This window comes from Acartia tonsa, chromosome 13 (genome assembly GCF_053477335.1).
Source record: "Acartia tonsa isolate MP-2025a chromosome 13, ASM5347733v1, whole genome shotgun sequence".
Lineage (NCBI taxonomy): Eukaryota > Metazoa > Arthropoda > Copepoda > Calanoida > Acartiidae > Acartia > Acartia tonsa.
Window position 1 is genome coordinate 10,226,905 of NC_137272.1, and position 27,995 is coordinate 10,254,899.

Below are 27,995 nucleotides of genomic sequence, written 5' to 3' on the forward strand. Positions count from 1 at the left end.
ATAGGATATAAAACAAAGAGAAGTTGTATTATTTTGAAAGTATAATAATTGAGAACTAAGACCTTACACCAACTTCATAATTGAACGCGGCATTATCAGTGTTCTATGCGCGGAACACCAATTTTTCGAGGTCTGTCGCTAAAAAGTGATGTTTTTAATAAAAAATATCAATAAAATGTTATTTTTTTACACTGTTCTAACATTATTTACAAATTTTATTCGTATTTTCTTTCTATTTTAGACATAGTATAAAGCTTTTATATCTTAAATTGGGTTATAAAGTGAAAAAACCGCCACGCTTGATATTTCAGATTGTTTTGATTTTAATATTTTTATTTCAGAGTTGAATTATATAATGAACAGTTTATGAATAGTGCTTTGAAAATGTTCGATAAGGTACTAGATTTTCTAGAATATTAGGTGTTTAGGTTCGTTTTGCCTGTCCATTAAGATTTCGCTACCCGATTGAGTTCTCCATTGATTAAGCTTGATCCGGGATGGTGATATATTTATTCTATTTATGAAACTAAGCATTGCGTATGGTTTTAGGCTATTTTTCTACCTCAAGATTATTAAACCGTTATTTGTAAAATAAATTGTTGACTTGATATTAAAATAAGATTTTAAATGTATAAATCGAAAGTACAAATTATTTTCTTTTAAAAAATTACATGTAAACTTGAATTTGTCGAAGCATGATAAATACGTTTGACCTATCATCTGAAGGAATGTGTTAACAATTTCAGCTACTTATTTCATGTGTTCACATCTAAGGGGGGGGGGGGGTTAATGCAACCATCTCGTAATCAGTGAGCAAATGGCACTTAGAATTCGAATTTCCATCTATAATTTTGCATGAGTAATCCTTGGTAGGTCTATATTCCCTAAATCGAACAAAAAGTTGGAAAAGTAACGGCTAACGGCTGGCGGCTCAGCTATTTTGCCATTCTTTTGATATTTATACTGCAAATTAGTCACGAAACCTCTCTCAACATAATACTCGTTTTCTACTCCAAAACGCTATCAAACGGTTCTAGACGGTAGCTGTTGGTATTAGAAGTTTTGAAATTGGTTATTGCTATCATTTAACATGAATTAAACCAAAAATATGTTTTAAAAAGTCGATTCCTACGTAATTGATGATGGATTTACCCTGAAAATAAGCAAAAAACAGCTGAACGGCTGAGCCGCTAGCCGTTACTTTTCCAACTCTTTGTTCGATTTAGGGAAAATAGACCTACCAAGGATTACTCATGCAAAAGTTCAGATCGAAATTCGAATTCTAAGTGTCATTTGCTCACTGATTACGAGATGGTTGCATTAAAAAACCCCCCCTTCATAAACATGTATTATTTATTTTTAAAAGCCATTTTCGATCTAAGACCTTGCCGACTTCTCCCTTACCATAGTTAAATTACTCGTTGAAGTTTTCCAATTTTGGAGACCTGCCGCGCGCGGATACTAGTTTGGGTAGTTATCTAAGAGTAAGACGATTAACCGCAGTCTTCAGATAAATATATTAGATTTATCGAGACACATTTTGTAATGGCGTTACCTATTTTTGACTCTAAAACGTATATTCATTAAGTACCTATCAAACGCAAGGTTCAATAATTGATGTTACTGTTAATATTTTAAATTTAATTTCAGGCTTTAATTCGTCGTGAGACGGACCGAGACAAGTTGGAGAGAAATAGAACACATCACATTCTTACCCCAGATGAGGTATGCAGGGGTCTTAAGAGATAAGAAATTGGACAAAAATTCATATATACCCCCCCCCCCCAAATGATCATAAACAAAATAACTTTTCTGTATTTTGGTTTTTGGTTAAAAAGTTTGGAGCACTATTATTTTAGAACCAACCAATAGCAATTCAATAAAAGTTCTTATCCAAAGTTTTTTTAGCCAGCGAACAAGATAACATGATAATATGGCTATCGGTGACATGTCCCTGACCTCCCGTGAGGTAGGGGAAGTGACAATAATGTTATAGTTAGCATTACAAAAATTGATGAATAAAATTCTTATGGAAAGTGTTAGATAGATTTAGAATAATTCTTTTGATAATAAATTTCAAGAATACATTGAAATACATACCTAATCTATTTAGTATTATTATCCAACTTTAACTTTTTTCCAGATTGCAGAAGGAAAAGACACACATTGGCCGGAGTTAGAATTAACAGGTATTATCAATCAATTAAAGTCGAACTGTAATATTGATTTATTTTAAAAATATGGAGGAAGGTGTTAAGTTAATGCTTGTACTTTGTAAAAAGCACTGTAAATTCTGCAATATTTTAAACAATAAAAGTTAAACGGTTCCATTGCTAATCGCTTTTCGTTTTTGAAAAGTCCTCATAAGTTTTTTTTTATATAAATCAAACCCTATAAACTTAATTTTCAGGAACAATAAAGAACCTCTCCCCCCAACTATGGCAGTTACAGCATTTGACAGCTTTGTATTTGAACGACAACTCCCTGTATAGAATACCACCATCCATCGCGCTGCTACAAAATCTAAGGAATACAAACAAACATAAAAATTCGATTAATCCGTTTTGAAATATGTTTTAGACACCAAAGAAAGTGTTATTTCCTGATTCTTAATTTTAGGAAAATGATGTACAATAATATATTTTCAAACCGTTATTTCCTCGGTGATAGTGGCGGTAAATAGCAGTATTACCACCGTTTCTTCAAATATCATTCCACAGTTTTCTTAATAAAAGAAACTGTCAATAAATATTATGTCCTAAAATTGTTTTTTTGCTGAGTTCATTTCTTGAATATCTTAAACAGACTAATAACAATTCTTTGATTTAAATATAAATAGCTTGAACCAATTCCGGGACTTATTAAAGTTTCTCTAAAATCACCGATTCAGTTGTTATCAATAGCTTAACTAATAGTCATAAAACCCTTATCGTTTTATAAAAAAATATATATTTTGAAAGTAATTTTTTTTATGTTTGTTTGAACTTTTAGACGACTTGATCTCGCCAATAACAAGCTACGATCTCTTCCTGCCGAGATTGGAGATCTCTGTAATCTCAGGCAAGTAAATACTCGATGTTTTCCCTCAAAGTGCCATGCCTCTCGAGCTTTGAAACCCCTCTTGGACAATGAACGATAAAAATATATGAACATCTTATTCTTCACAAAATTATCTAGTTTTGTAGATTTAAACTTTGGTAGAAAAGTTTGAACAGTTCTATTTGGAACCAACCAATCAAGAATTAATAAAATATCCGAATATTTGTAAATTAAACACAAATTTAAATGTCTTTCTATTTACTTAGAGAATTAATGTTGAACAACAATTACCTCAGAGCTCTTCCATATGAATTGGGAAAGTTGTTTCAGTTACAGGTTAGTTCACACACAGGGATCTTAAGGGATAAGACAATGGACGATAGATTTATATACATATAACCTTAATGATGTAAACAAGATTATCATTTCTGTATATTAAAATTATTAATTGAAAAGTTCAGACAATTCTAGTTTGAAATTAACCGATCATAATTTAGTAAAAAGTACCATAAGTTTTTGAGCAAACTAATATGATAATGTGGTAATAAACTTTAGCTACCAGTCTAATTTAGAGTTCTTTGTCCCCTGACCCCTCCTTGCAGATTATTACATAGAGGAAGTAGTTCCATCACTTAAGATACCACTAATTGAGGGTGGCTTCATGTTTTTAGTTTTAGGGGGGTGGGGGGTTGACTACCAACTTTTATTTTAAAAATTCCTATCTAATCTGTTTTTATTTAGGTTATGGGACTGAAGGGAAACCCGCTTGGTTCAGATATTATGTCAATATTTACCGAGGAAAACATTGTTTATATTTCATTTCGTCAATATTTCTAAAATATCCTACTATTTATAGAAGTAGGTACCTACCTACCTAGGTTTTTTTGTCTCTAGTTTGAGATCTTGATCTTCGATAACTACTGAATCGATTGGGTCTTTATTATAGGAAGTATAAATAAGTCCCATGATAGTTTTAGGCTATTTTTTAGTATAATAGATTTGCCAACAATAATATTCAAGTATTTATATGATTATACCACCTAATATCTTAATTAAACTAATAAATTCTTATGGGTGTTGTATGAACCCCTTCACGCCCCCCTTTCAGTTATATAATACAAAATGGGGAGAAAGTAGGGAAAGAATTTTAACTTTGTAAGAAAAAATACACCCCTGAGAAAAATCTTCCAAAACAATGTTTACAACTCTGTGTAGGTAAATGGAACCAGGAAGTTGTTGGACTTTATGCTGGACAACCTGGCTGTCCCCACCAACCCTCCACCCCCCAGACCTTGGATGCAGCTAGCTCCATTAGACAGGCATTTTATTATTCATAGAACAAACATTTACTAAACTTATCTCCTATTATTAAAGATATTATAGACAAGTGACAGAACATTCTTTGTCTAGAAATTAGTTTTTTTTTTAGACCAAGGCTTTCTACTAGCCCCGCCCACTTGTCATTTTTTTATGTCTGTTAAAATATCTCCCTAGCCACCAAACCGATTAAGTTCTTTATTTTGAGATGGTTTTATGCTTTTTTATATAGTTTTGGATGGTTTAAGGCTATTGTCGATAACAAAACCCCTAAATCATAAATGCTATTAGTACATCCGCTATGAATAATAAACGTTGCAGAAATTCACCCACTGCCCTGTTTACTGTTATGTGTTATAATGTTTTGTGTGATAGATACGCCACAAGGTAAGTGTTTCATTATTGTTAATGTATTAGTCCTGGAGCTACTCTTTGTGACTTAAATTTGTCTGCGAATCTGACCGATGTTCGTAAAGAATATAGTTGTTGCCAGTTGAGCCCCTTCGCAGTTTTTAAGGAATCTTAAGGGATAAGACATTGAACTGTAAACAGATTTACGTCCCCAATGATAATAAACAAAGTACGCATTCTGTAGGTTACAATTATTGGTTAAAAAGTTTGTACACTGCTGGTTCATAATAGACCAATCAAAATTCGAAAAAAAGAAAGTTTTTAAAACACGAATAAGAAAACTGGATGAAACTTGTACAATTGTAATTTAATGTCCAATGTCCTCCCCCCCCCCCCCCCTGTCATAATTAATCTTGTTTTCAGAGGTTTGTACGGCTACTGTCCGCAGTGGGCCCTCAACTGGGAGTATCGCAAGAAAATGATCTTGGAAGAAATTAAACATTTTTCAGCGGACATCATCGCGCTTCAGGAATAATTTCATTGCATATTTCCGCTGGTTAAAAACCGGTTTTTATCATATAGAATAAAAGTACAACTGATGAAGGATCTATCTATAGTCATGTTAGAAATATATTCTTTTTCAGCGAACTAAATGGATATGACAATCGATTGATGATGCAAATCGCCATGATGATAAACAAATCACCCCTTCTGCATATTAAAAATAAAAAAAATTGGGAACCAAGCAAACAAATAAGATAACGTGGTAATCAAACTTTAGGTACCTAATAAAAATATATTAATGAAATTATCACCAGGAGGTTGAAACAGATCAATTTTACAATTTCTTCTTGCCAGAATTAAAGAGAGAAGGTATATTTTGTAACGGCGTTGTTACAAAAGGTCTACTACAAAAGATTAGACCTTTTGTAGCAACGCCTTTATAACAAGGAGGACAACACCCATGAAAAGATAAGCTCAAAAACTTAGACAGTCGGACAAACAAACATTAATTTTAGAGTGGCAGTTCTTGTAATATTTAAGAAACGGAGTCTATGGTATGATGTAATCAGAATCCGGTTTTGTTATCTTTGAGTATCAGTCTAATTTACAGAACAAAGTCTCTTCAATCCCTGACTTGATAAACTATTCTTTTTCAGGCTATGAAGGTATTTTCCACCCCAAGTCTCGGGCAAAAACCATGTCTGAATCTGATAGGAAATATGTGGACGGCTGTGCTATATTTTACAGAACTGCTAAGGAAATAATATAATGAAAAGACAATCTTATCTATCCTTATGATAAAGTACCAGGATGTCTGTCTGTTTGTCTGTACCGAAGGATCTCGCTCACCGCTGGACATTTATTGTTCTCCTTTACAGTGGGGCTTCTTATAGGTCCAGGGAAGGTTTAAAATTATAGCATAACCTCCCAAGAGAAAGCGACATAGAAATTTTTTTTTCTTTTAAGACTAAGGGATAGTTCTATGAAGTGTATTTAAAGAGTTAAGGTACTTAGAGTAGTGAACTTTTAAATGTCTTAGTAGAATATATTAGGCATTGGATAGATATGATTATATGTTAAAAAATTTTTAACATTGACCAGACCAAACTTTTTTTATTTGACAATATCTAAAAAAAGTTAAAGTGATTTGCCACATAAATTACATGAGAATGGTCTATTTTTTTCCAAATATGTATAGCCAAATCACAAATTTCAGAGAATCTTTTTCCACATATTTCACAAAAATTGAACAGGGGTTCCCCTTAGGACAAGTTAGTTAAAAAACATATAAAATAACGTCCGGTTCATTATAGGACTGGTTTTCTATAGATTCTTTTTTAAAAAATAAAGAAAACCGTCTGGTTTACTTACAATATACACATTATCTCACGCAGAAATACCAACTAACCATACAACATATATATATATAAAAAAGACCATTCTCATGTAAGGGGGGGTTTTTTAATGCAACCATCTCGTAATCAATGATTAAATGGCACTTAGAATTCGAATTTCGATCTGAAATTGTGCATGAATAATCCTTGGTAGGTCTATTTTCCCTAAATCGAACAAAAAGTTGGAAAAGTAACGGCTGGCGGCTCAGCCGTTTAGCCGTTTTTTGCCTATTTTCAGGGCAAATTCATCATTAATTACGTAGAAATCAACTTTTTAAAACATATTTTTGGTTTAATTCATGTTAAATGATAGCAATAACAGTTTTTTAAATTTCTAGTACCAACAGCTACCGGCTAGAACCGTTTGATAAGGTTTTATAGCGAGATAAAGTATTATGTGGAGATAGGTTTCGTGACTAATATGCTCTTAAGATAGCAAAAAAATGGGAAAACAGCTAAGCCGCCAGCCGTTAGCCGTTACTTTTCCAACTTTTTGTTCGATTTAGGGAAAATAGACCTACCAAGGATTATTCATGCACAATTTCAGATCGAAATTCGAATTCTAAGTGCCATTTAATCATTGATTACGAGATGGTTGCATTAAAAAACCCCCCCTTTATGTTGCAAATCACTAACTTCTTTAGATATAGTCAAATAAAAAAAGTTTGGTCAGGTCAATGTTAAAATTCTTTATCACAATCATATCTATCCAATGCCTAATATATTCTACTACGACATATAAAAAGATCATTACTCTAAGTACTATACTAAATATTTTATTGGTCATTCTTTGTTGTTATGTGTATTTTGTTGTATAAAATGTTTGAAGTTCTATTAACTAGTAAATGCTATCTAAAGTTGTATTTATGACAAAAAAGTTTTTGACATATATAACATGCAACGAAGTTGAAAATAAAAATGAAAAACTCATTTTTAAAGAAAATCCCTGGTCAAATCTTTTAATTTTAATCAATAACTTTATATTATGCACTACTACGTTATTTAAAATAGAAAAAACTTACAGTTCACTATTTTTTTAAAATGCACTTCGTGAAACTATCCCTTTGAAAATGTTAGTATCTATCCCCCCCCCCGGGCCCCCCCTTCCCTCCACCTCAACATGTAGGGGAGTACCCGCCCAAGTATCATAAAAATAGGGATCTTAAGAGATAAGACAGACAATAGAAGATAATTTAAAGTACTCAATGATGACAAATAAAATTGCGCCTGTGAGACTAAGAGTAGCTTCGCTGTGGAGAATTTCCTAAAAAGTTATTTCCAAATAAAATAATTTCCCTTTTAGAATATTAAAAGATTTGTTTTTTAAAAATATTTATATTATATTTTAATGGTATGTAGTTTGTGTTAATTAAAGAACAGCTAGTTGAGTTTAACCAGATTGCCATAGAACATGCCAACGGTCATGAAGACATGTTAAACAGGTGATTGTCACTTTTTTAGAAGCGTAGCTATCTTATGACTGTTTTATGTTTGTCCAACCATGCGTAGCTTTGGAAATGGTAATATTATCCTAATAAGTTTGCCAAGCTTAGAGTTGTTTTGCAGTTGACAATAAAACACTTAAAGGGGGGGGGGGGGGCGGGGGGGAGCTTTAATGCAACCATCTCGTAATCAATGAGTAAATGGCACTTAGAATTCGAATTTTGATCTAAAATTTTGCACGAGTAATTCTTGGTAGTTCTATTTTCCCTAAATAGAAGAAAAAGTTGGAAAAGTAACGGCTGGCGGCTCAGCCGTTTAAACCGTTTTTTGCCTATTTTCAGGACAAATTCGTCATTAATTGTAGGAATCGACTTTTTAAAACATATTTTTTGTTTAATTCATGTTAAATGATAGCAATAACCATTTATAAATTTCTAGTACCAATAGCTACCGGCTAGAACCGTTTGCTAACGTTTTGGAGCGGTAAACAGTATTATGTGGAGATAGGTTTCGTTACAAATTTACACTGAAGATAGCCCAAAAATGGCTAAACGGCTGAGCCGCCAGCCGTTAGCCGTTACTTTTCCAACTTTTGTTTGATTTAGGGAAAATAGACCTACCAAGGATTACTCATGCAAAATTTCAGATGGAAATTCGAATTCTAAGTGCCATTTACTCATTGATTACGAGATGGTTGCATAAACCCCCCCCCCCCCACCCTTTATTTTTATCCCCGAAGTTTTAGAATATTAATGCTATTATTTCAATTTTTCTTTTTGGTGCTTGAACATGAACACAAGGTACCGGTTGAGCACTAATAACTTCCCTACCCACCCCTCCCCACACCTCCTTATTTTTAAAATTAATTTTTAAAAATGGGGTCGGGTTAGTTTATTTCCGTTGCCTAACCCTTGCAGGGCTACACTATATCCGGTATAACCTAACCTAAACTGACCTAAAGTAATAACCAACAGAGGTGTATATTCTGCATAAGATTAATTTTTTCCCCTACTGGAAATTTTTTTTTCTCCCCTTTTAGTTTTTTCCAGCAAGGAAGGGGATAAAATTGAAAAATATTTTCAAAACTCATATTTTATTCATATTATCCCCCTGCCATATATTCTTTTAAGTTTTTTTTTGCCAAAGAGGGTAGAAAAATGGAAAAAAATGCTTTCAGTTCTCTTAATTTTTACATTCCAACCCCCCCCCCCCCCCGTCCCCCCCAACAATATATTTTTTATTTCCCCCCTCCCCCTCCTTAGCAGGGTCAAATTTATAGAATATACACCCCTGATAACCAATCAAATGGAAAACTAACTCCCCTATTATTGAATATTTTCAATTTTATTTATTTTATTAACGTAATTGTCCTTGTTATAATATAATAATAATTCATTTTTTGTGCATTATGTTCTATTTACATTGATTTAAAAATCACCAGGGATCTTTAGGGATATGTCAATGAACAATAAATTGATGTAATTGTCCAAAGATGATGCCTAACAAAATCACCCCTACTGCAGATTTAAATTTTCATAAGTTTAGGCACTACTGTTTGAATCAACCAACCAATATTTATTAATAAAAGTACGCAAAATTTTTTTAAGCCGTCGAATCAAGGATCATTTTTTGATTTTCATAATTCAATGTCGCCTCCCTGAAACACAAGTGTAAAATAATAATTATAATTATTGACTAACAGAACAATACATTTAGTTGACATATGAACCTGAATAAGTATTATGACAAAAAAAGAAAACAGTGATTTGTGCATTTAATGTATGGAACAGAACCGGTTTTTATACAGCGGAAATAAATCTGATTCGAAGCCTTACTGTAACAGTTATTGTAATAAATATTTTATAAAAGTATCCAAAGTTTTGACTGTAGTAAAAAACTTTGGGTACCAGTACAATTTACAGTCCAATGTCCCCTCCTTCCCTGAGTGGTAGGTCTCCAAATTGCAATAGTAACAGATGTTTAGTTTTATGTTAATAACTAGTAAATAAGTTCGTTGCTTTTAGTGGAATTCAATGAATAGAAATGTTAACTTTATATCTCATATCCTATTACATAAAGTAGTAAGCGTTTTTTGTCTGTCCCGAAGGATCTCGCTAACCGCTGAACGGATATTGATCTCCTTTACAGTGAAGATTCTTATAGGTCCTGGGAAGGTTTTTAACTATTTTTTGGAGAGGGTGTCTTCACCCCCCTCCCCCCAAAAAAATATTTTAATATATTTTAACTTATTTAAAAATAACTCCTTTTAAACTCAAATTTAAAATAGGATGAGGTCGACTTTCCCCCCTCCTACCAGTGCCCCTAGAAGCTTCTAGGGGCGTAGCCGCTAGTAGGTAATATAAAGTAGTAAAGCTTTTTTGTCTTTAGCTGAAAATTTGATACCTAAAGATCCGATTGAGTTCGAGTTCTCCAATTTAGGAGAGTATTGCAAAGTACTAGTTGGTTTTAGGCTATTTCAATATTAGATTTAAGTCTTGGATAGTTTTTCTGTCTTTCACTCCTTCAAATACAAAGCCGCCAGTCTATGATATAAGAAATTGCAAAGATGAGAACATCCAAAAAAGCAAAGCTTAACAAATCAGAGAGATAAACGAACTTTGACATTTTAGAGTAACAACGCATTTAATATTCAACAATATATAGATTAGAACATCCTATTAAAAAGTCTGTCCCAAAATTATTGAATACAAGATGGTAATACTTACAGTTTGATACTTGGTAATAGTTATTCTTTGCTCCTAACATGTGCTTAATCGTTCTAGAAATCATCATTCCAAAAATCAGATAAATATGATTATAATATTATAAACTGTAGAAGAAGATAAATTTAAGCCTCTAAGAAAATATCAGAATATCGTAACAATGAATCATTTTATTTTCAGAGTGATGACAAAAGACAATATTGCAATAGCTGCGCTCCTACAGACCAGAGAGGCATGTTGGGAGGCCAATGCACAACCAGACGCGTCACAGGTTTGTGAAGTTTTGTTCTTGTTGAATTACTTTACGTCCATCCGTAACGGATAGCCCTTATCGCCAAGTTAGGCATGTTAGATTTGTCCTATGAAGGGTCTTAACGTCCACTTAAAATATCTGGATTTTAACTTTAATAATATCTAGAAAAATTAGGTACAATATTAAAAGCGAAGCATCTTTATAATAAAGTTAATGAATAAGAAAGCCAGTTTGTAGGTTTGGGTGATATACAATCCCTTGTCCCCTGCCTTTTAGATCTTTTATAATTCCAATTTATTTAACAATTCTGCTTTTAGGTTGCGCAGCCCATTCTAGTCTGTTCAGCCCACATTCACTGGGACCCGGAGTTTTGTGACGTCAAGCTCATACAGACAATGATGCTTATGGAGCAGATTCGTCAGATCACAGAGTCATTCAGAGGCATACATTTTAGGTGAGTGGTAGTAATGGATTTAGATGGTCAAACTGACCTTATATTCTCTCAAACTTAAAAGGAAATTCGGGTACAGTCCCTTTCGTAACATCGCACCTTATGGGGCGGTTCTTTATATTTTTCACAGTAGCTTTTCTCCTATTTCTAGCCCCTGCGGGGGGCTTTAACCCTCTGGGGCAATCACCTAACCCAATATAACCTAAAATAAGCAATAAAAAGCTATTTTATAAATATGACGAATCGCCCCTTATGGGGCGATGTTACGAAAAGGACTATTCCCGGAAATTCTACCAGACAAACACATCTTTTTTTTGTTATATACGCTTAATTCCAATAATAAGAGCGACGAAATATTTGGACAATATAAACTTTCGAAAGCTAACTTAATCCCCCAAAAAATATATAACTATTTTAGGCTGACTTAATATTAGGGTTGGCAATCTGGATCCGGAATCCGCCCAATTTTTGGCCAATTTTGGAATCCGAATCCGGATCCGGAATCCGTATTTTAATAGCGGATTCTGGATTCATAATTGGTATGCTAAAATTAGCGTCTTGAGTTTTTTCTTTCTACTCTCGCTTTAAGGCAAAGATTTTCATCATTATATATAAAATCTTTTAAAATCTAGTTCGATACTCGGAATATGTAGTACTTCATTTTTTAAATTTTTTTTAAAAAGCATTATAAAATACTGCTAGAATCCGGAATCCGAATCCGGCCCAAAAATTCGACGGATTGCCATCACTACTTAATATATAGTTTTGTCGAATTCTTCACTTTATAAGAAGATTTTTTTTACACAATAATATTTTCCAAAGCTCTAACATTTGTTTATTGTAGGCCCGGGGCAGGAAAGAAAGACTCACCCAAAGTTCAGTTGTTATTATGTGCAGGAGAGTGGATTTTTCATTTTATTAAATAATTAAAACTAGAAAACATTATCCTTATATAAAACTAACGGGATGTCTGTCTGTGTTTGTGTTTAGTAAAGGATCTCTGTAACCGCTTAACCGACATGGTCCAAGGAAGGTTTATATCGATTTTAAGTGAGGTTACCCCCATCCACCTTCCCTAAAGAAATCGCCCCTAGAAAAAAATATAGAGATACATCTAAAGTATCGCAGCTACTCTATACCTGAATCATTTACATCCGTATTTCATATTTACAATACAGAATTTGCATTCTAGCTTTACCCTGTTCCAAACATACAATTACTAAAGATATCATAAGACTATCATAGGGATATTTTATTGTATTACAGATACTTGTTCTTTTAAAATCTGAGTTAACACTGCGTTTCTTATAGAAAGGTTTATCCTTGCTTAGATATTAATGCTAAGCTTAAGCATTTTCAAACAAATCATATGAAGGAAATGAAAAATCCGCTAAAGATTTCAACTCTCTTCCCGAGTCTGGAGTGATTGAGTTTATTAAAAATGGCAAAGTGGCCGTGAACCATCCAGAATTCAAGGTTAGCATATTTTTACTACCAAGGATGATTACGTGTCTAATCGCAGCTAATATCATGAGTTGAGAAATACCCTTTAAAAAGGTTATGTTATTTTTACCCTTTCGACGTTATACAAAAAATTGTTTGATGTTCTTATTATTTGTGTTGTCCTTAAAGAAGTTTCAACCATTAATTTTTTTATCTACAAAATGGGTAATTTTATTCATCACTATAGGAGATGTACAAATTACATGATTTATCGTCGATTGTCTTATCCCTTAAGATCCATACTTTTTCATGTCTTAATTTTTGAGGACTGCAACAAAATTTTGAAAGAATTTATACTTGATGATGAATTTTCTATTTTACACTGAATTTTGACATTTTTTAAAGGATATTGGCTACAAGGATTGCCTGTTTAAAGTTTTAAGTCACTCAAATATAAAATGCTTCATATTTCAAAGTTTTATTAATAGAAAACCATGGTGAAATTTAATTCTCTTAGTTGGTATAACTGTACCAAACATAACCCTAGTACTTAACAAAAAAAAATATTTAGATTCACTTCTGGAAGTTGCTTAGAATCACTTGACCTATTTCGTGCATAGTCCCCTTTGAAAGAGAATAAATATTTGCTAAATAATATTGAATTTTTAATACTTTTTAGGATATTGGTTATAAGGACTGCCTGTTTAAAATGTTAAGTCACTCCAACAATGATCAACATTTTACACACACATTTGAGGTAAGAGTATTCTCGTTTCTGTGGGCAATTTCCAAAATAAAATAAAAAGATGTCGTACGTAAATATGAAGCTCAATAAATCAGAGGGACAAACGAACATTGACTAGTATAGTGACTGCTCTTGTAAAATTTAAGCAGCAGCCTAGTTATGATCAAAAATATGATGAAGAATTGATAATAGGGATGCTCTGCTCATTACGTGATGACATATCGTCCTAGGTATTGCCATTTCATCAACAACATTATCACGTAAATATTGCAACATGTTTAATATGGACATACGGACTTTTTAGAAATGATCATTGAGTTCATACACTTTTTAATTTTTTAACTGTTACAGGATTTTATCATGCAAAGTTTAAAATCGGTGGGATAATAATAATAACATGCTACAGATTAACCCTTACAGATCGGGCCCCAATTCCCACCTTAATAGATCGGGGGGGGGGGGGGGTCATATTGACCCCCCCTCTATCTCGGCTTCTGTTACAGATAAAGACGTAAAATTTTTTTCTGGTGGTTCATGTGTATTTTTAGAGAAAATTACTTTTTCTAGTCATAGCGGTCAGGCCGCTCCTTAGCCGCTTTTTAGCGGCCAGCCGCTAAATTTTAAAACAGCTGTAGAGCGGCCAATTTTGCAGCTAGGATGATCAAATTTTAGGACGAACTTTTATTTTTCATAACAAAAAAATACTTTTTCTGATCATCGCCGAAAAACGGCAAATAACGGAAACCGCCATTTTCGGCGGTTACGGCGGTAAAACGGCGGTTGGCGGCGCCAATTAATATTTTTATCTGTTTATTGTTGCTCAAGAATTTACCAAAAAAAATTATAGGTCTCTAGCTGTAATAGAAGCCACGATATTCATGATATATGTCTGTAGTAAAAGCCGGACAAAAATCGGCCATAAAGTCGGTCAGGGTGCGGTCAAACGGTCATAACACCACTTTTCTCATAAGGTCATTGATATCTTAGTATTCACCAAAAAAAATTTAGGTTTCAAAAGTCATAATGTAGAAATTAAGATTTATTTAGAATTTTTTAAAAATTTTTGTGCTACCCAACCGACTTTGACCGGACACCACGACCGACACAGACCAGATATCCTAATAAAATCAACTCTTGCCGACGCATAATTACTAAACTTAAAAAGTCATGAAGTCACAGCTCTCCATCTTACCTACAAAAAAAATGACATTGAAAAAACTAGAGGGGGGGGGGGTCAATATGACCCCCCCCCCTCCCGATCTGTAAGGGTTAAGGACAAGCAGGCCGAATGACATTCATTGTAATATGTTAAAAATACATATTATGACAAAATACAAATTAAAAAAGATAATCATATTTTTAGTTGTGTTCAGCCTACATAGAGGAGTTACTTCCATTCACTAACTACACCTTCGATTTCAAAGGGATTATCGACTACATCTTCTATCCAAAAGGCAACATGAAACCTCTAGGTACCAAGTTCTACTCCTTTTGTTAATTAAGTTACTTTATAAAAAAAGATTGCCCATACGTCCATATCATTCGTCTGTCATTTAATGACGAGTAAAAAAATTGCAATGCTGAATTTTGTTAAATATTAAACTCTAAGGTTGGTAAAGTATGAACCATAATAGTTTCATTGGAACCAATCAATGAAAAATTAATAATAGTACCCATAGTTATTGAAACCATTGATTAAGATAGCTTACAAAGTTATAAAGTTATAAAACTAAGTCCATTGTCCCCCCCCCCCCCCCCCACCTCACATTCACAGTCAATACATAAGAACACCAAAGTCAAAACAACAACAAAGTATTTTTGTAACAAATTGATTTGTTTTTAGGAATTCTGGGACCTGTGTCTGAAGAATGGATGAAAGAAAGCAAAGTTGTAGGTAAGTTAGAATAATGCATCATAAGGGATAAGACAATGGAAGATAAATTGATGTACATCTTCAATTAGGACAAAAAGATTACTCCTTTTGTAGATTAAAATTATGCTACTAAGAAATAAATAATTATAGGTAACAATTTTTAGTTGATTAATCGTTAAGGGACCTCCAAAACAGTGGTCTCTAAAATGTTTGTCTGTGTGTGTGTAACACTTTTTTTATAATAGTGCTTTCCTCCTTTGCCATAGCAGGAGGTATGTGTGTCTGTCTAAAAATGAAAGGTTGTGTATTGTCACCTTTTTTCTTCTGATTTTCATATTTTTAGCTTGCTAGTTTTATCAAATGATTTCTTGTCATTCGTTAGATAGGATCTTTTTCAATTAAAAAAGTCATCAGTTTTGATGAAAACTAATCATGTTTTAGGCTGTCCTCACCCCCACATACCCTCCGATCATTTCCCGCTGCTTGTTGAGTTTGGACTAACCCTACCAGGTAAAAATCGCGTTTGTTGTTGTTGTTGTTGTTGTTTTAGCCCGTGTCCTGCTCATCCCGGGTCTTCATCATTTCTGGCGGACAGGCCAAGGAATCTGGCTGACTCGACGGGTTTACTCCAAAGGTTTTTCACATTTATTGACGTAGGATTCTGTGTACAGTTAAACAGATGTTCAGTGGTGTGTAATTCTGGACAAGTGTCTGACACGATCTTGTTGGGATCCCTGTTTATTCTGGCCAGAAATGTGTTCAGATATACCCTATATCCTGAACGTAATCGCGTTTGTAGCGATTCTGCTCGTTGCGTGTAGGAGATGGTTTCGATTTTCGGCCCAACGCCGCGTCATATCTAACGTTAAAGATTTCTCCTATTGCTACTAAGCCAGATGTGCGGAATAGTAATTTGAATTAGAGCAGCTACACTTTTAATTTAAAGGGCTAGGTAGTAAAAGTGGTATGCTGAGTAAGATGTAATTTTTATTTCAAAAGAAAAAAGGGTGGGGGTGGTTCTCGATCAGTCCTTCAATCTAAAAACACTTCCAAGTTGAAGCGGCCTCGTGCTCAATAGGCGTTTTATAAAAAAGCTTTAGTATTTTGCAATACCCAACAATTATTGAATATGAGTCCATCTATAGACCTGTTCCTATTTTTCTAAAGTCGGGGACATAAGAATGTAAATTACACTGATACTTTTATAAAATCTTGATTGGTTGGTTTCAACTAGCAGTGCCAGTCATTTCATGATGATGTCTTTAACCCTTAATATTCCAAGTGACATCCCGGAGTTCTGCAATGAGCAGCCAAGTAATGATGGGTCCTCCCCCCTCCACCATGGGCTACAACATCAGGCGCATGAAGGAATTCTAACTGTATGGCTGCTGCTTAGGCTTCAACCTGTCTATATCAAAAGAAGATTTTTAATAAAAACCATAATAATCAGTCATTATATTATACACTAAAATTGTTTTTTTTTCACAAGGTATGCTTTAATTTTACTTATTTTGAGAAAAATGTAGATAAAAAAAGAAAATTTATCATAGTTATACCACAACAAAATTTCAATTACATACCCAGTGAATAAAATCAGTATAAACCCACCAATCTATGTTCCACTATACTTTGTACAATATTGTACTACTTGTACTTAGTGTACTGTAGTTTATGTACACAAAAATACCAAGTTATGTACTATGTGTTTGAATTATGAAAGCTACCGCCATTTATTATTTTCAAGTTTTGTACAGATTTACAAAATACTCTTTAATGAAAACTTAGAAAGTAAGTTTTTGTGGTAAAATATTTATTGCAAAATCATTAAAAAATAACTACCTACCTAATAACTATGCGTGTTTTAAATCATTAATATCTCTAAAACGGTGTTAAAGATATTGTTTAAAATTGTATTAATTTATATGTTAACATTAATCAATGAAAAGGTCATTAATTTAAATTAAGCCCAGTCACATGAGTGTAGCTGTAGTATTTAATGTTTAATGGTTTAATAATTCTTAATTTTTTTTCCAAATGATTTTAACCCATCAGCGCACTAGAAGATGTTATTATCTCAATTATGATATCAAGTCACCCTATGTTAGGATCATGGTAAGTCGTTTATTTTGTCTTTTTTAGACATTTCTTTCTGATTAAATATAATCTTATTTTTAGTTAAGCTACGTTTTGGTTAGATTTTGTCAGTATGTCCGACAGTTGTTTTGTAAATAAATTTTACCAAAACACACCCTAACAACCACTTAAAATATTTTCAATAATTTCTTCCTATTTTATTTAAAACTTGAGGCTACGACTCTAGAGGCCTCAGGTGGGCACTTGTGTTGAGGAAGGATGAAGTCGACCCCCCCAATCATTTTCAAGTTTGGTGTAAAAAGAAAAATTTTAAAAAGTATTGGGGGAGGAGTGGTCATTTTTCTATGGGCAATTTCTCTTCGGAGGGTTGTGGTACCCTCCACCAAAATAGTGGTAAACCTTCCCAGGACCTAGAAACTACATACATTGTAAAGGACAACCACATCGGCTCAGCTGTTAGCGAGATTCTTTAGTGCAGACAGACACACACAAACTATTTATATAAGGATGTCATTGCTGCGCTTCTTATGATTTTATTCATCTTAATTGTTGAGTTTTGATCTGGTAATTATTTTAAATGCTCAGATTCCTAGTCTTTCACGCAATCTGGGGACAGAATCAAAGATTCTGGAAGAATTATGACAGACAGGGCAGACAAATTAATACTTCTGGCGTTTGGTTGGGTACGGGATAGAGGGGACAATGCAAGGACGTCCAAGCTTTTTATTTGGAGTGTTTTTTCATGAGGGTTTTTAAAGGTTGGGGGAGTGGGGGGATTTATTGTATTTTCTGTGGCACAAATAAAATTTGTTTTTACCTCCCCCCCCCCCTTTTGGACGTAGAACAATGGATTGTAATTGACACTGACACCCAAGGTTGTATAACCATGTTATTCATATTCTCTAGGTAGGTCGTAAACTTTGGTTCCTTTTTATAGAATTTTAATTGATGGGTTCAAATTAGTAGTGTTCAAACTTTTTGACCAATATTTTATCTACTGAAGTGGAAATTTTGTATCATTATTTGGGGATGTATATAAAATCCTCTATCGTCTTATCCCTTCAGATCCCTGGAATGAATCGAGTTAACCAAATTTATATTTTGCTGACCCACTTCAAGACATTTGGCTTCTTTATTATTAAATCACTTTAAAAACAATGTCTGCCCTAATCTATTTTTTTCAGTGTCTTTGTTATGCCCCTATCTATTATGCTGTTACGTAAGATATCCATTTTATCTCTTTTAATTTCGTATTTTAGAATATCTAAGGTTTTTTAAGAGTCGTCATGCCTAAAAATTTTAATTTTAATCTCAAAACGTATGCTCGTTTCAATTTTGTCCATAAATAACCTAAGTTAGTATGATTCTTTAATATTTTGTTTATTTGTTCTCAAACTAAAAAAGGGATGGTGGGGAGGAGACATTGGACTGTAAATTATACAAGTTCCCAAATTTTTTAAAACTAAAAAATACGGACACTTGTAATGTAATAAATCTTTTTGGTTGTTTCAAACTAAGAGTTTCTTAACTTTTAAGCCAATAATTTTAATCTATAGAATTTTGTTTATCATTTGGGATGTGCATAAATTTATCGTCCATTGTCTTATTCCTTAAAATCCCTGAAAACCAGGGTTTCGGATCCGGATCCGGATCCGGATCCGCAAGGATCCGCATATTTTTGAGTCCAAGGATCCGGATCCGCAAAAAAATGCGGATCCGGATCCGGATCCTTAGACTCAAAAAAATGCGGAAAAAATGGAAAAATCTACCTAAATTTATATAAAATCTCAGACATTCTCTTGATGAGAGCCAATCTTTAAGGTTTAGGTTCAGACTTGAAAATTAAAAGTATTTTTGACTTCGAATTAAAGAATAAAATTTTTTTTTTTTATTTTATTTTTATTGTCAAAGATCCGGATCCGTATCCAGTAGGATCCGGATCCGCACTGACCAAATTTTGAGGATCCGGATCCGGATCCGCATAAAATCAATGCGGATCCGAAACCCTGCTGAAAACATAACATATTAACTTATATTGCAAAGTTACCTTCCTGTGAATTTATTTTATTATTATTAGTCATCTGTTCTGTGATCTTTATTTTTGCTCCGCTCTCTGCTCTTGTTTATAAATGTGTTCTTGTTAAAGCATCACATTTTTAGTCTTTTGTTTTGGTAGATTCTTTTAAAATGCTATTGGACCACTTGTTGAGTTAATCATTTTAGAGAAGTTTCATTTAGGTCATGGGATGGTTTTAAGTTTTACACTTTTAAGTCTTGGAGTTGATTTAGACTCATTTACTGCTCTTCCTTCCCTAGATGCTAGGGGCGCAACCGCTTGTTTTGTATTATGATGGGCAGATGCATCAAATACCCATTGCGGGCTTCTAATCTGTCGGGCTACTTCATACTTAACCAAACAGACTGCCTTTAATTCTACTTTGAAAATAATTTTTGGTTGGGGGCAAATGATAGTCCAATCGCTAAATAAAAGAATTTACCTTTTATATTTATTCATTTACATTCTAAAAAAACGTAATATTTAATTTTGTCTCTAAAAAAATCTATGAATGCAATTTGTTACCTTTTAAAGTTTTTTGTCTTGTAAAATTGTAAGCAACTGTTATTATTAGATTAATCTTAAATGTTATGTTATAACCATTTTATAAGGTTTAAAACTTAGTATTTAAAACTAAAAGTGTTTTAAAAGAAAAGGTAATTCAAAGTATTATTTTAAGTAGATTTAGATTTGATATGGTAAATGTCCTATTTATTTTTAACTTTTATCTTTGTAAATCTTAAAAAAGAACTTTTTATGAAATGTATTATGTTAAATATTATTTTTAACATAATACCTACATTCTTTTATTTATTTTGTTTGAAAAACCTAAATATCTCACTTTAATTTAATATTTATATCTAATAATGATTCTTACCAAAACTATTGCCTTAACTGCCAGAGTTTGTTATTTTTTTTTATTATTGTAATCATTTTTTAGTCAATTTTTCTCATTTTTTGTTGTTATCATGGTACACCATAATTATTTTTTGATGGAAACATTATTTCAGATAAGATGTGATGGCTGTTTTTATACTTAGTTTTTGGCGCAGTTTTCAAGGAACACTTTGCTATAAAAATGTTTGAAGACGAAGTTGATACAAGGTAATAATTTTTTTATGTTGACCAGGGAGGGAGGGGATATTGGACTGTAAATTTCACTAGTACCCAAAGTTTTGTGACTATGTTATCTTTATCATTTTCTTAAAAACTTTTGGGACTTTTATTGGTTTCTTACAAACTAGCATTATCCTAACTGTAAAACAATAGGAGAAAGGTAATTTTGTTGACTATCATTGGGGGTGTACATTAAAGTATCGTCTCTTGTCTTATCCCTTAAGATCCCATATGTAGACTAAGCTATTATATTCTCGTTTGTAAGGAGAATTAATATAAAATATTTTCTGCTGGTTCTCTCAAAGTTCTCAGCCCTTATATCGGTTCAGCGGTTATCAAGATTCTCTTAATCCAGACAGAAACAGATCTTTATTCGTTTATATAAAGATTGGAAATCGTATTTTATTTTCAGTTCAACAAAGGAGTTGGTGAAATTTCTGGAAACAGCTGACGAATGGAGTAATGTTGCTGAAATTGTTCCCTCATTTAATGGTAAGGTATTTTCTACTTTTCTGTTGGCACACTTTCTACAAAGTTGACAATCAGGAAGGGGATATTTGACTTTGAATTAAACTGGTAACTATATTTCTATAAACACCTTATCGCATTTGCTGGACTAAAAAAATAAGATTAGATTCTTGTACGCTTCGTATTTATTTATGGTTGTCAAAATTTTAATAGTGGCACAGTTACTATGTAATTTACTTTGGTTTTCGACCATCAGTCCTTTCGTACTTTTATTTTCATAACTGCTGTTTACCAAAGAGCATCTAGAAGATCTTAGGTTCTTAATTTCAAAAATTACTTACAATAAATCATTTATTCTTCATTTTTCTTTTTTCTTACTACCACGGAACATCTGCTGATTTGTAACTCACTCTGTCTGTTTGTCGTCTATCCTCTTGATTTATTGGTCATCGCTTTTATGGATGTTATTATCCTTTTTGATTCTATAGGGGATAGAGACAGAGAAGATGATATATCCAATGAAGACAAAACTTTTCTGAGTCCGTTAGTCAGTATTCCAGATGTTATTCAGGTTAGTTTCATATTTTTTTTAAAGCGGAGAATCTACTCTATATTTCACTTTGTCTGTTCGCAATGCTATGTGGAGATGTGATTTCTTGAATGCTATTAGACAAATGAATTTATCTTTTCTCGTTATTTGGATCTCTTGGATCTCAAAAACATTAATTTCAAAAAAGTTTTATTTAGTGCTTTTGTTTCTTCTAACTAGTAGGTTTGTTGGAATCCTGTATTAAACAAGTTATAGATTTGCCTAAAACATTCATTACAGACAAAAGGACATACAGGTTTGGTCTTTTGCGTAGTGTAGCTTCGCTACTAAAATTCTAGGATTATATTCTCTGTAGTATTTTAGTTTTTATTTAGTATCTGAATTCTGGTGTTTTGGACTCCTATATTGGACAAGTTGGAGAGAGGCCTAAAACTACCTGGGAGATGTTCTATAGTTGTATTTGTAGCGGCCCTAGACTACCTGGAGACATAGGTATCATTGTGTTTTTATTGTTTTCAACTTTTCAATGTTTGGCTGGTACTTTTCATATTTTCTCCAGGGGGGGGGGGGATATTGTACTTTAAGTTTTACTCAGTTATAAACACATTAATTGTTTTTAAAACTTTGGGTACTTTAATTAAATCATGAATGGCGGGTTTCTCTGATATTAAACTAGTTTCTTAGCGGAATAGTTTAAGGCCTAGGTACCTACCTAAGAATAGGGATATAGTAGGTTTTCATTTGATCAAAACTTATATTTTTCAGAAAATGCAAAACAGTCAATTCTCGCCACAGCTCTGATACCATTCCAAAATGATCAACAGGTAAAAATTTATTTTCTCGTTGTAACAGACAACCAACCCTTTGATTACACAACCTTTGTCTGGAATTCCTAGCTGTGCATTTTATTGAGTAGCGCGGGTCAAAATATTGATAATCAACACCAACAATATTGATCTACTGAAAGGGTTAAGTAGCTTATTTTATTGTATTGGGAATGAACATCAATTTACCGTCCATTGTCTTATCCCTTATGATCCCTGAAATTTTCTTTATAGATTCACCTGGCAATGTTGCGAAGTTTGTACCGTCAGCTGACCGGATCTAAAGTTGACTGTCCGAGGTATGGTCACCACTGGGAAGATATTGGTTTCCAGGTATAGTAAATGCTTTCTAGTAGCGAAGCTACTTCTTAATTGGAATATTTCTGCGGTTATTAGATCTATGAAACGTTATTTTGTTCTAAATCTTTTTTTTCCACAGCAAATGTACTATTACAATGTTGTGCATATCATCAAGGACGTCTTTATTACATGGGTGATGGGCTTGTATTGACTTCCTTAAAAAAATTGTACCATTCCTATTTACAGTCCAATTTCTCCTCCCTCCCTTGTATTTTCAAACTGAATAATGTTTATATCTTTAGGGTAATGATCCGAGCACAGATCTTAGGGGAGTTGGAATTCTTGGTTTGATAAATGTAAGTAGTTTCTACGCTTCAAGTATTATGAAGTTTGTGTGTGTGTATCATAACTTAATATGGTAACTGGAATGAATCAGATGTCATACATTCATGCAACTTCTCTTTACAACTGAACTTGTCAAAAAAGAAATCCGAACTACTTTTACCAACTTGGATCATATTTTCTATACCTAGATATGTATTGCTGATTCGGATTAAACTGCGGCAGATAATCAGTAATTCATGGATTTCGGATTCTATTTAGGAGGGGCTCATTCGACTGTAACATACACTGGTACCCAACAGGGAGTAAGGGAGGGGACAATGGATCGAATATTCAATTTTTAGGAGTCTCAGACTTTGGGGACTGGCTTAAAGGGAATGTGCAAGAATTTAGCAGTTTCTGACTGAGTTTGGGGACTTGCGCATATAATGCCGCTACTCGTTATGTATGTTTTGAATATTGCAGACGGGGAGAAGGGATAAGGGAAGTGGGGGGAAGGGAAATAAACACTCGTTGTGTTAGTTTGGAATGTAGCAGATGGGGAAAAGGGAGAAGGGAAGTGGGGGGAAGGGAAATAAACACTCGTTGTGTTAGTTTGGAATGTAGCAGACGGGGAGAAGGGAGGTGGGGGCAAGGGGCAAGGGAAATAAACAGAATAAAAAGGGGCAGTCATATTCTTGCTAGCAGCTGGCCGGGTCCAATAATCTTTTAATATAAAAATCACACCAAAAAAACTCAATATATTTCATCAAAAACAAGTTGTGATTTCACTTTACATGACGCTATGGAAATCTATTATTCAATTAACAATCCCTTTATAATTTTCTACAAATTTATTGGATTAAACTGGATTTCATGCCCTTTCTTTAATAACTCTTATATTGAATTAATTGCCCATTGTCCCCTCCCTTACTCCCTGGGTACCCAAAGTTTTATGACTATTTTATCTTATTCAATCTTTGGGTACTTTAATTGAATTTCGATTACCTAGTTGGTTCCAAACTTTTAACATTTTAATCTACTGAAAGGGCAATTTTTTTGTATCACAATTTTGGATGTACATCAATTTATCCTTTTGTCATCCTTTGTCTTATCCCTTAAGATCCCTGATAATTAATCAATCAAATAACTTTTTTTTCAGGCTTTGTACCTAGTTGTAACCGAAGAAACTATTCCATTTTCAAAACAAGTGTACGCACTTTCTCTAAAAGAATCTCAGGTAGGGGAAACTACACAGAAAATTTTGTTTAATAGCGATGAGATACGATTCTCCTAGTAGTAAATTTTTTTGTTTGTTCATACTGAAGCGATTTATTTCTCCATTTATGGAAGCTTCACAAAGCCTTTAGTTACTAGAAAGATGAACGCCTAAAATTTTTATACATTTGTAATATTTTAGGAGTTCCCATTGATGGTTTTGAGTTTGAATGTTACCCGAATTTGTTTGCATATATTACGAGATGGTTTGCTTGATACTAGATTATTTTTAGGTATCTACATTTATAAAAGTTACTCTTCCGCTTATTCTTCTCTGTACTTACACAAATGTATACGTCGGATGTTTTAGAGGCCTTTTTTCAGGAGGAGGGGGGGGGGGGGGAATGGGTTCTTGATAAATATTCTTTTCAAGATATATCTTAAGACAGTTGTATTATGAATACTACGTGACTCTATCTATTTTCTAACATTATAGCAATCTATATTTTTAGTTCTTTGTAACTATTTTTTAATTAATTTTCTTCATTGGTGGAAGGAATCTATTCTATATCTCTATTTTCTAGTATTTGGTAGGTATCTATCCAAAGAAGATAAAGTATAGAATAGAATCCAGGTAGAAGATTCTGCCTGGCTAGCCTGAAATAAAATTGGAACTTTTGAAAGCCCTAAATGGCTACAAGGCTTGTAGTAAAATCATATGATTTCAGATATTATCGAGAAATGATATGAAAAATAAATGCCTTTTTTAATAGTATACTAAAAGCCATACAGCCAATCGTCCAGCCATATTTGTCCTATTCACAATGGATTAAAACCTTATAGTATTAGCAAAACTTTAAACAAAAATTCATTTCAACATGAATTTAGTAAAAAAATGACTTTAAAAATATTTGGTTAAGAAATAATGATCACGGCATTTGTATTAGGGTTGTGCATGAATTTGTTTACAAAAAATCCTTAGCAGCTGATTTTTAATTCTTTTAAGGTCTGAGAGTAAAAGATGTTTATATCCAATTATATATTTTTAAGTATTTTAATTTCAATTATTATCATAAATTATTTTATTAATTGTTGAGTTATGTGCAAGTTACTTTTACATTTCGTAATTGAGTGATTACGCAAGTTGCGTCAAGTTAGAGGAAAAATCTAATACTTTTCGATATATTTTCATTAAAAAGATATTATTTCAGTTTTGTCCCAACTTGACATGTGTACCATTCAAATTTCATATTATGTTTTTATTGCGCAAGCGCAACTTTTCTTCAATATTCCCTAAAATATTTGAGGTTTTCATTTCTATTCCTCCTTATTCTATGTATCTATCTGGACTGGCTAGATATCTAATCTATCTAGTCTATCTATCTATTTATTATTTAGAGAAAGATGCTTGGTTAAGCTTTAACAAGCTGTACGTATCTGTGATGTTCCATATTTATCATATCTGGAAAACCCAACACAAGACTATTTCCAACTGTGGTTTTGTCCTACAAGGTAGAGATAGATTTTTTGTAGCAATGCTGTTCTACGCAGGGATCTTAAGGGATAAGACAATAGACGATAAATTGAAAAACATCCCCAAGGATAATCAACAAGATTAACACTTCTGCAGATTAAAATTATTGGTTTGAAAAACTTGTGCACTACTAGTTTAAAACTAACCAATCTAAAACTAAAAGTTTTTTACCTGTGTAATTTACAGTACAATATCCCCTCCCACCCTGATTCTTCTTAACATTCATGAGTGACGGTATGTCAGTCTTTATAAAGGGGGGGGGGGGGGCGAAAGTGACACTTTTTGAAACCAAAACTAAAAGTCAAAGGAACTCCACTAAAAAAAGTGTTACAGGTCTGACATTTTGCATGGCAGTTGCTTTATAGGGGTACAATATGGAACTGTGAAGAAACGGCGGCGCAACCGCCGAAAACCGCCGAGAAAAGGCAACAAAAATTACGGCGGGAAAAGGCGGTTTTCGGCGGTTGCGCCGCCGTTTCTTCACAGTTCCATATTGTACCCCTATAAAGCAACTGCCATGCAAAATCTCAGACCTGTAACCCTTTTTTTAGTTCAGTTCCTTTGTTGACTCTTAGTTTTGGTTTCAAAAAGTGTCACTTTCGCCCCCCCCCCCCCTTATAAAATCATCTAGTTTATATATCAAATGGAGGAATCCTACCCTGTAAAATACAAGCTCATAGATTCTAGAGGCGCAACTGCTATAAGTTAATCAACATTACAAGATTTATCTTTTCTAGAGGCAGAGGAAACGGCAAGAAAAAGTCCAGAGAAGCTGCTGAATGATTTCTCTACGTACTTGCAGCTGAGTAAGGCCTGCAAAGGTCATGCGGTTATCGCCACCAGTCCAAAATTTTAACAAGTTTAACTTTAATAATCAAGGGTGTATATTTTCCATTCTAGATAAAAATTTCTCTACACCCCTTTATTGCTTTCCCTAAAATTATATAGTAAAAATTCAGATTTCTGCACTTCACCCCTCCCATCACCCCGCCGGGGTGTGGAGGGGGTTTGTGAGAAAATATACACCCCTGTTTTAATTTCATAAGGGAATATATTTTACTAATGATATTAATAAAATTATATTCTTCTTAACTTAAATTAACTTAAATTTTAAAAGAACCTACAATTTTGTGTAAAAAAATTTATATTTTTGCTCATATTATTATTTTTATTTGTGTGATGTTTTTGCACTACATGAAAGTGGACTATTTAACAAATGAAGCAATACATTTTTATCTGTTTTTAGGGAAGCTTCGGGGATGGTTTAGGTTAATTTAATTGCTAAGCTAAAGTGTTGAGATGGTTTTAGCGTATTTTTCTTTAGAAAATAGAGCACATATTTATGCAATGTATGTGGAGAAACCACTAGAGTCTAACTAATCTTTGTTGGATAGTCCCCTTTCTTCATTATCAGAGCTTATATATATTTTGCAAGAGCTTTGATTTCACTTGTGAATATTCTGAATGTATATGTGATAATCAAGGGACTCGAACATATATTTTTAAAAGCAATAAGAAGAATAGGACAAATGGCAGGAACTGCTCGCAAAAACGAAAATTATACTTAAAATATCTGATTTTGACATTTAAATCAAATCTCTGCAGGGATTTTAAGGGATAAGACCATTACCGATTTATGTAATTGTACAGTACATCACCAACTGTATACAACTCTGGGTACCAGTGTAGTTTGTTGTCTAGTATCCCCTCCCTCCCTGCATTATTGGGGTAATGCAACCATCTCGTAATCAATGATTAAATGGCACTTAGAATTCGAATTTTGATATGAAATTTTTCATGATTTAGGGAAAATAGACCTACCAAGGATTACTCGTGAAAAATTTCAGATCAAAATTCAAATTCTAAGTGTCATTTAATCATTGATTACGATGGTTGCATTAACCCCCCCCCCCCCCTTCCAAAAATTAAAAATGAGTTGGATTTATTCAAAATCACTGGCTGTTTTGAAACTTTTTTT

At 33.3% G+C, this 27,995-nt stretch overlaps 2 protein-coding genes across 5 annotated transcripts; both read left to right on the forward strand.

Moving 5' to 3' along the window:
• The first annotated feature begins 335 nt into the window (after positions 1 to 335).
• twin (CCR4-NOT transcription complex subunit 6-like twin) lies at positions 336 to 20,697 on the forward strand. Of its 4 annotated transcripts, none has more exons than XR_013885196.1 (23): positions 336 to 396; positions 1,651 to 1,725; positions 2,144 to 2,189; positions 2,411 to 2,526; positions 2,990 to 3,060; positions 3,306 to 3,375; positions 3,781 to 3,835; positions 4,253 to 4,358; positions 4,678 to 4,743; positions 5,131 to 5,233; positions 5,523 to 5,580; positions 5,868 to 5,966; positions 7,963 to 8,047; positions 10,952 to 11,042; positions 11,342 to 11,478; positions 12,320 to 12,370; positions 12,870 to 12,951; positions 13,598 to 13,675; positions 15,027 to 15,135; positions 15,507 to 15,557; positions 15,978 to 16,046; positions 16,819 to 17,648; positions 20,122 to 20,697. XR_013885196.1 is itself a non-coding variant. In XM_080181128.1 (22 exons), the coding sequence occupies exons 1-22, from the start codon at positions 367 to 369 to the stop codon at positions 16,911 to 16,913; spliced, it is 1,743 nt and encodes a 580-aa protein (XP_080037254.1). In that variant the 5' UTR covers positions 336 to 366; the 3' UTR covers positions 16,914 to 19,256. The 4 variants fall into 4 exon arrangements, 1 of the variants encoding a protein (XP_080037254.1); XR_013885194.1 differs by lacking the exon at positions 20,122 to 20,697 and adding an exon at positions 18,185 to 19,256; XR_013885195.1 differs by lacking the exon at positions 20,122 to 20,697 and having other exon boundaries at positions 16,819 to 17,025; positions 17,121 to 19,256.
• On the forward strand, positions 20,694 to 27,919 carry LOC145335382 (ELMO domain-containing protein 3-like). The gene is made up of 11 exons (XM_080181131.1): positions 20,694 to 20,790; positions 21,215 to 21,294; positions 21,759 to 21,841; positions 22,195 to 22,312; positions 22,586 to 22,644; positions 22,879 to 22,977; positions 23,247 to 23,300; positions 24,428 to 24,505; positions 24,686 to 24,776; positions 25,882 to 25,995; positions 26,755 to 27,919. The coding sequence occupies exons 1-11, from the start codon at positions 20,765 to 20,767 to the stop codon at positions 26,871 to 26,873; spliced, it is 921 nt and encodes a 306-aa protein (XP_080037257.1). The 5' UTR covers positions 20,694 to 20,764; the 3' UTR covers positions 26,874 to 27,919.
• Positions 27,920 to 27,995: the final 76 nt, after the last annotated feature.